Consider the following 10,990-nt stretch of genomic DNA (forward strand, 5'->3'; position numbering starts at 1 on the left):
ATTTGAGTTTGAGTTTAAAATTTGGTGAAGGAGTGGAGATGCTAAGAACTTACAGGAAAGCCAAAGGATTTTTTTGCAGTCCTTCATGGCGAAGTTGTTTGGGAGAGAGACGAAAGCTAGGTCACGTGCCCATCTGAATCACATGTAAAGAAGTGGAGTAAAATATTGCAGAGAAAATTCTAGATGGGCGGAAAACTTCCGGGATGAAAAAATGTTGGAGAAATACAACTAGACAAGCCGAGCAGGGGTTAATCAAGCTTGACAATGCTACGCCCACAATTATTGTGTAGCTGTGTAACAAATTCTGGCCGTCCAAATGTGTTTGGACGGTCTAAATTTAAAAAAAAAAAGAAACTCTTTCATGAAAAAAATTATTTTTTCGGTGAAGAGTTTAAACGAATCATGACCATTAATTACAACAATAGACGGCTAAAGATTGTTTGTATTTCTTGTTGTGCATGTAAATATGTTAGATGATCTCAAACAAACTGTGAATGAGTCAATCTCAAGTAGCCTGAATCTTTTATACTTCATAAACCAAACAAGTTGAATAATAAAGTCTCCAAACTTGGTTTGAAACTTTAACAAGCTTATTTTTTACTCTATTAACAAAAGATTATGGAAGAAAGATTAAAAAATGCCACTTAGACGTCCCAAAAAATTTATTTTCATCTCATTATCAACGCTTTTGTTTGATAGGATATGATGTCATACGAGTATCAAATTAGACTATATAATCAATCAATCAAAGGGGCTACATATCCGGTAATTGGTTAAAATTCTTACAATTTGATTTAAATATGCATTCTAATTCGATAAAGTGTGATATATACAATTTTATGAAGAACGTGATATTATTGATGACATCACTTTTTATTTTTTGAAATTTCATATCCTGTGATATTATTCTTTTTTCACTCTGAAATGAATTTTGTCAACAGGAAGGTGAGTATACCCCTCCATTATCCAGCGGTGAGCAGGTGAGGAAGATCTTCAGGGAGTGAGAGAAATCAGCTGTTCTATGCTTGGCCATACTCTGACAATAGAGTATGGAGAAGACCTATGTTCAAGGAGTTTAAACAAGTCCGTTTCTTTTCAAAGTTTTTCCTTTTTAGTGAACTTTTTTCGCCTTTAATTTCTGTTACGTCTCTGATTCTTCTCGACGAGAGGAGAAAGAAAAATGAAAATAGAAGGAAGTGGGGGGCTGCGGGACAGCAGCGTGCTGTTGCACCCGATTTTTGGGCCCACTTCGGTCTAACTCCGATGATCGGAATCATTCACTTTGTAGAGCTCGTTGGGTAGAACAATTATGCAAAAAATCAGCTTAATTAGATATCATTAAGTGCCAGATCGGAACCTTTTTATCTTGAAAAGAATAGATCTGAAACACTGGATCAAATCTACTGTAACCCATAGACCGAGAGTTATATGGGCTCCGATCAGACACTTAATGATATCTAATTAAGCTGGTTTTTTACATAGTTGTTCTACTCGACGAGCTCTACAAAGTGAACAATTCCGATCATCGGAGCGAGACCGGAGTGGGCCCAGAAATTGGGCACAGCAGCACGCTGCTGCCCCAAGGGGACAGCAGCCCCCACAGCCCGCCCCCCCCAACTATCCAACAAGGATCCGGCGAAAATCAATACATAGAGTTCATAATACCCTAGTTAATTTGCCGTAGTATTTCAGCTTAATTATGTTCAACAAGAACAGCAACCAGACATGAGTACACATACACACTTGTGCATACATCAAACATGATACTTATAACACAGGCCCAAACCCTACATCCGAGCTAGTGTAGTAGGAGAATCCGGCTGGCCAACCGAAGGGGACTTGGACACGTCCATTACAGTTGGTACTGCTTCCTCCAAACAACTTTGAGTGTCATCACTGATCATCCCCATTGTCATTTTCTCCACTTCTTCTTGGGTATAGATATGGATCTTGGACACCACATCACAAAACTCACTGCAAAAAGTATAGGATATCACCGTATCAGTAATGTTGTAACAGCAAGCTCCGAACAAAGTAGTAGGCTCAGTTATTTTGCAATAATTAGAGGCATGTTTTCTAGTCCGATATAGTCTTGCAACATTTTGCAGAATATTGTTGCCTCCTCTTTTTCCAGCATTTAATTTCCAATTGTTGGTCTTTCATTACCGGTAGAGTTGCCCTATTTGCCTCTTCAAGAAACGATTTCTAGAAAGTGATAAGCCACTTCCCACCAAGAAAAATAGAAAAAAATGCACGCTGCCCATCCAGGATAAATTTCATCCCCACATAGAAACCGAAAAAACCAGCTAGAGTAAACGCGTACGTGAAAGAAGTGAACATCTGTAGTTTAAATCATGGGAATATGTGATATGAAAATTCTAAGGACGACTGAGTGAAGGATGCATCCATTCCCTTGTTTCCTTAACATTTCCTATCTAAAAGTGCGTTTGCAAGGATAATGGTAATAGCAATGGCCACAGCCACTATTGTAATGGCTTATGATTGCCTGCTGCTGCTACTTTTTGTCCCTTATTCCTTTACTAACATTTGGGACAAGGATACAAAGTTAATAGCATTTTTTGGTGCAGAACACAATAGCCCTACTGCCTCACAAGCATGTAACGCATTCTAATGAAAGAATAGCCATATTGTTTCAGAGTTGGCAGTTCTCTCTGCAGTTTCAAGCTATTGAACAGTACAGTACTTAGAAAATTTCTAGGAAGTATTTGGAACTAGTGAAAGGGAAAGAAAAAGGAAGGGAAAGTGAAACCTAGTTATTTCCCTTCGTTTAATTTTGCAAAGCAATAAAGGAAAATAATTTCCCTGTTGCGATTTAAAGAGAAAGAGGGAGGCAAATAATAAATAAAAGTGAAAAGAGCAGAGGAAACAATAAATAACAAAAAGAGGAGGAAACTAACTTTCATCATTTGTTCTAGTCTTTTTCATTTTCCTTCTGTTTGCCAAACAAAGGGAGCTAAGAAAGTTGATTTTTACTTTTCTTTCCTTTACATGGACACAAGGCAAAACACAAAATAGAAGAACAAAATTAAGATAACGAAAGAAATACTTACTGCCAAGGGTCATCCCCGACGACCATCATGTCATTCTCACTATCAGTGTACAAGATTCTCCATCCTTCATCAGGATCACGTAGAAGGCCTTCCATGCCAAAGAGCCTCTCTAGCTCAATCAGCAACTCATTATAGCTATTCAGTCTTGAAAGATCAATAGCTCTTCCAACCAAGCTGCCTTGTTTGTCGACCTTCACCCAGTTAATATTGAAAACAGTCTGAGATAACCAAGAAAATGCATTCCAAAAATACAGTGTTTACAAAAGCTTACCTTAGTACAGCTCCTCTTATTGGAACTCTGCGAGTTTGTCTTAGGAGTTTCTCCAGTCAAGGTAAATCCAAACAACTTAAATCCAGCCATAGTGCTGTTGGAAATTTCATCGTTTGCATTCTTAGAATTTGCCTTTGAAATAGGAGGACCACCTATCTTTCCCTGCAGTACCTCGTTTGGAATATTTGGCCTAACTTCCTCCCTAAGAATTGAAGACCCATTGAACGGAGCATTCACACTCGGGAAGTTCTTTATATGAGAAAGCATTACCGGATCTTGTCCAGCTTTATGGACATCATCGTAAGGGAAGTACACATTTCTCACGCCTTCTGAAGCTAGTGGGTAGAAATTAGGTTTGGCTCTTTGATACATGTTTGCAAAGTTACAACCAAGTTCTGGTCTTGGCCAAGCACCAATGTTGAAATCGGTATTTCCCGTCAGTGATCTCAAGGAGCATATTTCTTGACCTTGCAAGACCTTTGGGAATCGACTGGATTCCAGAAAGCCTGTAAAACTTGCCTTTTCTTTCCCATTTGATGCAAGATTTTGAAGAGCAATGGATTGCATCTCAAAATCTGGCGGGCGGTTCACCTTATCACATCCTCCATAGAGGGGTGATAATAAACCAGCATTTTCTTGACCTTGCAAGACCTTAGAGGATCTTACAGACTCCTCAAAGTCCAAAAACCCACCCCCTCCTACAAGAAAAATCAGATCTTAAAAGGTGCATGAAATGACTACAAAAAACACGAGTTTAAAGGGAAGTTGGTACCAGAAATGGGGTTATTGGGTGGGGTCCGCAGTTTCTTCAGCCTTGGGGAGGACTGGATGCTCAATGGTGGGAGAGAAACAGATGGATCAATCTCCCACGGGGAAACTTGCTCGTGACGATCACTAGAACCGTCTTCATCCCATCTGACCTGTTAAAGCAGGATGTTGGTATTAGAAAGATCATCGAGGAATGGCAATTTTTAAATGCTCCTAATAAAAAAGCATTACAACAGAAAACAATTGAAGGGAATGTGTCGATGTAATGGAAGCAGGTTTCACTCGTAGGAAAATCAAAAGGATATCTCCTTGACCGAAGCACTTATATGGAAGGCTTATGACAACTCAAATATTTAGGTCTCCTTGTGGAGAGAGAGAGAGTAAAATCATTATGCACAAAGGGTAGTATTAACTTCAGTTTTGTTTGGAATTAGACTTCATAAGAACAGCAAGATGTCACGCGAAACTTCAGAATCTAAAGTTTTCTCTAAGTGTCAGACATAGAGCACCAAAAGATCAGGGGTCTTATTCTTCATTTAGCAAGAGAAAATTTGCCAACATTCAAAGAGATTTCAGTAATATAAGCACTAAATACAAACCGTAGTCATCTGAGAATGAGGAACTCAATAATGTAAAAAGAGACAGCCATACCATGCTAGAAGAGAAAGTAGTGGTCCATTGAACACGTGGAAAGGTCACAAAAACTAGAACAAGGAAGCACATAAAGCAGCAGCACATATCTATCGTCAAATATAAAATATACCGTCAAGCATCTCCATTTTGAGTTAGGCCATCTATAGGGATCTAAAGCACGTATTCCAGTCACCACACCGCTACACCTGCAAGAGAGAGTGAATAAGTGTTCATTATAAGAGTCCTCGTGAAGAGTGAAGGGCATCAATGGACTTTATCTAATTAACAGACCTTCTTTCTGATGAATCATCAACATCGAATTTTGTTTTGAATCTGGTCCCAATTGGTATCTGATTGGTGACGCTTGTAATGTACTTTTGATAGGGTACCACAAAGTCCGCATGGCTGGCCCTGTAATTCAGAAATTTTGACGAATTAAATCCTTCTTATCTTACACAAAAATGCATCCAAGGAAGCATTTGTAAGAACTTATGATGAAAAAACATTTAGATCCATGTTTAATATATCTATAGTCTGTGCACGGATAAGTGCTATTACCCCCACAAATTAGTAGGGGCGTAATTTTAATGGTTTCTGGAGGTGAAGAAGTAAGACAGTCTGTTGGAATAGCACGCAGATGATAATTGATGCAAAGCTGAATGCATAAGGTGATTTCCATGATGGATTCAATCAAGGGGACTAAAAGAATATTAGATGCTTAGAATTGATGACAAGAAAATTCTAGACACTACTTTCTTCTGAAAATTGTTTTCTTTAGTTTTAACGTTAAGATCCTATGCAGTCCAGAGTATTAAAAAATAAAGAATTTGTGGTGGGGTATATTGAGTGGAAATTTCAGGGTTTCTCCTTTCTGTCTTCTCTTTCAAAACTAGTAACACCTTGCCTCTTAACCACCCAAAAAAATGAACCTCAAAGCTTTTTCGGCACTAACTAAATCTTGCCTCTTTCAAAAATCTCCCATTATTCTCATCATCAGTGTTCTTCAGGGGGCTTGTATAGTATACTCGTCACAAGAACACAAATAACTCCGTTACACATGCTTAACAGCTTGAGGTTTTGGAGCACAAAGTTTCATCAGGTTTCAATCTTAACTCTTCATTTAGTTTAAACCAAGACTTCCAATGGTATAGTTGAAAGCACACTAAGAAATATGAGGGTTTTGAACAATAGTGACAAATGACAACTACTTGATGAGCTATTCTCAGGTAGAACAAAGAGGACAATCACCACAGATACTGTACAAATGAACTGATAGTAATGTCTAACTCAAAGATTGGACTACTCAACTATTTTCTGTACTGTTCATTTGGTAGTGTTACGGTGGGCCAATATTAAGCAACTGTTTCATGTGCTGTTCAAAAAAAAAAGCATCTGTTTCATGTGCAACAAGTATTCAACAATCTACAGATTTAAAAACACATGGAAACTCACAACAGGAATACATGGTAACAATTCTTTCCCTAGGTAGTTTGATAACCCTGTAGTTGAAGTTCTCAAAGCAAATAATTTTACTAACACAATATACACACATAGGGAGAGAACACTTAAAGTAATACAGGACCCATGTAGCACCTTTATGTTGGGTAGTAATACCAGAACTTCGGATTTGCGGCAAAATGAATTTATTAACAAGATCCCCAGCTCAAACTGCTTGTACTTAATTTGCACATATGAATGTATTTTTTGTGTGCTGTACATATTATATGAGAACATGTAACATCTTTAATGTATCTGCCGCATTTCCTAAAGGTTTCAATAGTTCCACCTGTGAAACAAGACTGCGGCCACTGGCGAACCTATAACAACAAACCACACTGAGAACAAAATTAAATTGTTTCACGTGTAAGACCACCTAATTCTTGGTTGAAGCCACAATATCGCTGGTGATTCACCACTCTTTCACATAGATGTAAGATGCCTAAAATCTGAATAAATGCCAGCAGAAATGCTTTTGGAAGTGATTTTCCATGCGCCACAATCCCAGAAGAGAAAAATAGAGAAGGCAAAGCTTACTACAATTTTGGCAGTTCACCATTCTTGCCGGTACTTCACCTCTTATGTTTCCAACTATTTTGTATGTTGTGACACATCACTAAACAAGTGCAATATCAGCCATCTTGGGTTGACGCAAGTTTATAACTAGTACACATTGAAGATAAAACCTATTTTGGTACACTCCTTTCATAAATCTAGAAGGCTTTTTAGTAGGTAGGAAGGATGAGACTGTAGTACAGACAAGAGTAACTTTTAAGGACTGATATCCTTTTGAAGAGGAGACCATGGTTGGCAATACCTTGGGCTGTAGGAAACGTGGAACGAGCTCTTCGTGGATACAGCATTGGCCACGATGGAAAGAATGTTCCGATAATTCTGGTTAGCAAGAATAGAATCCGGAAGACCATTTCTTGGTCTAACAGCTCTTCTGATACCCAACCTCAGCTCTCCACTTTCACCCCTACAAATGATGTTATAGATAAATTAACAAGCTTGACATGACTAAATGAGAATCATCAGTCACTTGCAGACAATAAGGAAATGTCAAAATTTCATCCTCTTTAAGCAATCAATGCAGTAAACAATAACTAAGAATCACGGATATGGACATGATATGACAAGGTCCGGCGAACACTTTGGGAACGCAGTCTCTATCAGCGTATGGATTAAAAATACAAATAACTGATGAGTATATAAACAAAGTATGCATGCTATTTTGACCCTCCACAACATTTCAATAAAATTATATTATGACCTCCTAATGTGTCTTCAGTGTGCCCCCAATGTCTTTGGTTATGTACGTGACGAAAGCACGTCTAAAAGTGTCCATATCTGAAAACAGATACTTAAGGGTTGAGGCCATAACGTGTCTGTCCTTTTTAGATCATCAGGATTGTAGTTTTGACCAATTTGCCACACAGTTGGAAGTTGTTTCCCTTATAACAGCTTCATCCTCTTAAAATTTTAAGAACCTTCGGTCCTTCAGCAATTCAAATAAACCAACATACCTCAAGAAAAGAACTGCATCACCCGAAACAAGATTCTTTTGGCTCACAAAAACACTCCATCCTGTAGTGAGCAGGTGTCGCCGTGGCTGACCTGAAAATTTGCATTCAACCTAGTCAATTTTCTCTTCAACAGACCACAGTGCAGAAGTCCATTCATTACCTCTGTAAATGTGTCGAAACTTCCATTCCACGCCATGGAGGTCCCTGGCAACAAGCTCCTGAGAGGGCCTTTGTTGTTTATAGTCCTACAACAGAGCCACCAAGTACATCGGAAAACTTACAAGTTTCTCAAGGAATACACCTAATGCTGGGTTTGGACCATGGATTTGTTGAAGAATTTATCATGCCAAAGGTAGACAAAGCAATACTAAGGCAGTAAAGTCACAAAAGCTAAATTGGTAAATCCCTCTAAAATCCATGATCTATACCCGGCCTAAAATAAGAAAGAAGATAAAATAAGGAAACAAAAAACAGACCAGAGGTGGGAAACAGTCTTCAGCGGCACGACGGGGAACAGAAAATCCTCCATGTGTGCTTGTATCAGAGGCTGTAAGTGTCTTGCAAAACATGTGTGGAGTTTTGTTTGGCGTCACACCCCCCTCATCCAACCCCAACTCTTCAAGTTCCTTGCCCTTTAAATTAATAACTTCCAACTACATAATAACCACAAGTGACAGTCATCAAGGGCTAACTTCGAGCTACCTCATAGATAAAAAGAAAATTGTAAGAGCATAACTAAACCCAAGAACCAAAATCCAAGCAGTTGCAAAGAATATGCATACAAAAATCAGGTTAACCACAAATCTTGATATATATTCCCTATAATGCTAAAGCCCAAGAATTTCCAAGCAAAACAGCAGAAGCACATACTGGGAAGCATACCTCAAGTAGAGGAAGTAGTGCCAGCTTTGTATAGACCTCATCATTGTCCTTATTTGCCTGTTTGAAGATCAAAAAAAATCAGGGATACATCAAAACAAAGACTAGCAATTTCAATGATGGGTTGAATTGAGAAGACCTCATACCTACTTACACTTTACATCAAACACAAAGAACAAGCAGAATAAGAAAGGAAAGGATTAGAGAACCCAGTACTCACTAGTAGTTGAACTCCCATAACCTTGCACAAGATTTGGGGGTGGAGATCAAAGCTGGTCACTTCCATGGGAGGGAAAGGGGAGTGAGAGGCAGACTGTTCCAAGTGACCTTGTGGGAAATAGACAACCACATTCCCTTTCTTGGGCAGAGATGTGAGCGGCCCAGCACAAGCATACCAAAGCTCCTTGTAGATTGAGGAAGAAGCAGGAGATGTGGAGGAATTTGAAGAGCATGAGGAATTTGAAGAGGACAAACAACCCCCATTGCCGCCACCACCATTCTTCTCCACCTCACTACTCACCACATGGTTCAGATCAATTTCCATGAAAACCCCTTTAGCAGTGCGTGGCTATCTCGGTACAACACAGAATCAGGCAAACAAGACAACCAATTAACCAATACCCAACAAGAAAAAAGAAAAGGGGCAAATTAAAAGTTGGGGATGAGGGCAATCAAGTGGGTGTTGAAGAGTGGCCACAAAGCAACAGACCAACAGAAAATTGAAAATGAAGTCAAATCATGGGGGAGAATTACATTATAGTTGAGAGGGGTGGTTGTCTAAAAAGCAAGAACAGGAGAGAAATTGAATAGAAAAATATAGGAGAAAGTCATGGTTGGAGAAGGGGAGAAGAGAGAGAGGGTCTAAAAGATGTGAAGAAAAGGGAGGGTATCAAATAATAACAAGAAATTCAAAGTATGATTCCTCCCCCATTTGCAGTTCTGAGAAGAGGGAGCAGGAGCAGCAGACATACAATTGCATAGCAAGCACAGAAACAAAAGGCAGAAAAAGCCAATGCGGTAGTGCCCTTTTGGCTTTAAGAGAGAGAGAGAGACTGTGTTGGGTGGGGGGACAGGACAGAACCCACACTCCCTCAATTCCTTCCTTTCTTTGCTTTCTTTCCTTGCTTTTACTCCCATCTTTTTTCTTTGTTTTTTTAGTAATTGTTCCCTTGAACAATTACGCACCCATATTCGTTTATTAATTTTGGTTTTAACTTGAGTTATTTAGCTCAAACATAACTCAAAGAGAAAGAACAATAGCAAGGAATTGATTTTCACACTTTCTTTCTTGTCTTTTAGTAAAAAAAATACCTACACTTTCAACACTGAAAAACAAAAAAAAAGTATGAATATCAAAAAGGATAGTGATTTATTGATTTAACGTTCATTTCAAAGCTTAATTTTTGTAATCTATTGATGTATATATACATTCTCCCACCCTCAACTTACAATTGCAAATATAAAAAATTCTTTAATAGTATAAAAAATGGACACGTGAATTTTGCTCCTTACAAAAATAAATAAATGAGTATAGGGGAATTTGAAAGTCATTAAATATAGATAATGATATGTTTGTATTCGTTTTAAATGCAAATATAATGAATAAGTACAGAGGATGAAGAAATATAGAGATGGTCTCACTTTAGATATCTATTACCACGCACACAAGTAGAACAATTAAGTTTTTGAATAAAAAACATACGCCACACATGGTTTGAGAAGCGGCGAGATGATTTAGAAAAGTACAAAAATACAGAATCGAATTGAAAAAATTTATATAAGACGACGCTAAAAGACACGTTTGTCTCGCAAGAGGAATCGAAAAGTACAAAAAATATAGACCAAAGTTAAATAGCGTCGTCTTTAGTAATTTTTTATAACTTTGGTCTATATATTTTATACTTTTCCGATTTCTCTTATTGAGACGAATGACGTGATGCAAAAATAAACACGGATATAGTAAAAAGTTAGCCGAAAGACAACCTAACTATCAAGAATTTGAAAAAGATAAACAAATACTATAAAGTAAGAGTTGAGAAATATGTGGTTAATTACTGGGTTATTGAAGTTCCTATTGGGGTGCGGTAATAAACATAATAGGACTTTAAATAGAATTAAGGCAATTTTTTATCATAAAAAATACTAAAGTATGTTTTCTCCTTGACTTGTAAAGTTGTGTGTTTATTGAATTTGTTGTTGGGGTGCGGTAATAAACACATACTAATAGGAACTTTAAATAGCATAAGGCAATATTTAATCATAAAAAATATATTATGTTCTCTCCTTGACTTGTAAAGTTGCACCTATCTATAGTAATAAATAAGGTACTCAACTAGTACCAAATG

General features: G+C 37.9%; 1 protein-coding gene across 2 annotated transcripts; it reads right to left on the reverse strand.

Moving 5' to 3' along the window:
* Positions 1-1,629: 1,629 nt before the first annotated feature.
* LOC131314857 (auxin response factor 4) lies at positions 1,630-9,754 on the reverse strand. 2 transcript variants are annotated; one of them, XM_058343754.1, is made up of 12 exons: positions 8,866-9,754; positions 8,637-8,705; positions 8,243-8,419; positions 7,927-8,011; positions 7,767-7,857; positions 7,058-7,219; positions 5,035-5,154; positions 4,874-4,949; positions 4,115-4,262; positions 3,343-4,040; positions 3,072-3,262; positions 1,630-1,974 (listed from the first exon to the last, which is right to left on the reverse strand). In XM_058343754.1, the coding sequence occupies exons 1-12, from the start codon at positions 9,187-9,189 to the stop codon at positions 1,788-1,790; spliced, it is 2,328 nt and encodes a 775-aa protein (XP_058199737.1). In that variant the 5' UTR covers positions 9,190-9,754; the 3' UTR covers positions 1,630-1,787. The 2 variants fall into 2 exon arrangements, with proteins under 2 accessions (XP_058199737.1, XP_058199738.1); XM_058343755.1 differs by having other exon boundaries at positions 8,649-8,705; positions 8,866-9,753.
* Between the last annotated feature and the right edge of the window lie 1,236 nt (positions 9,755-10,990).

The sequence above is a fragment of the Rhododendron vialii genome, chromosome 13a, assembly GCF_030253575.1.
Source record: "Rhododendron vialii isolate Sample 1 chromosome 13a, ASM3025357v1".
Lineage (NCBI taxonomy): Eukaryota > Viridiplantae > Streptophyta > Magnoliopsida > Ericales > Ericaceae > Rhododendron > Rhododendron vialii.

What these genes read in the sequence shown, in the direction of transcription:
- LOC131314857 (XM_058343754.1), bottom strand. Translation starts at nt 9,189, where the DNA reads ATGGAAATTGATCTGAACCATGTGGTGAGTAGTGAGGTGGAGAAGAAT. An exon ending in CACGTTTCCTACAGCCCAAG is followed by an intron (nt 5,155 to 7,057) that starts GTATTGCCAACC and finishes TCTGAATTACAG; the next exon opens with GGCCAGCCATGCGGACTTTG. An exon ending in GATGATTCATCAGAAAGAAG is followed by an intron (nt 4,950 to 5,034) that starts GTCTGTTAATTA and finishes TCTCTCTTGCAG; the next exon opens with GTGTAGCGGTGTGGTGACTG.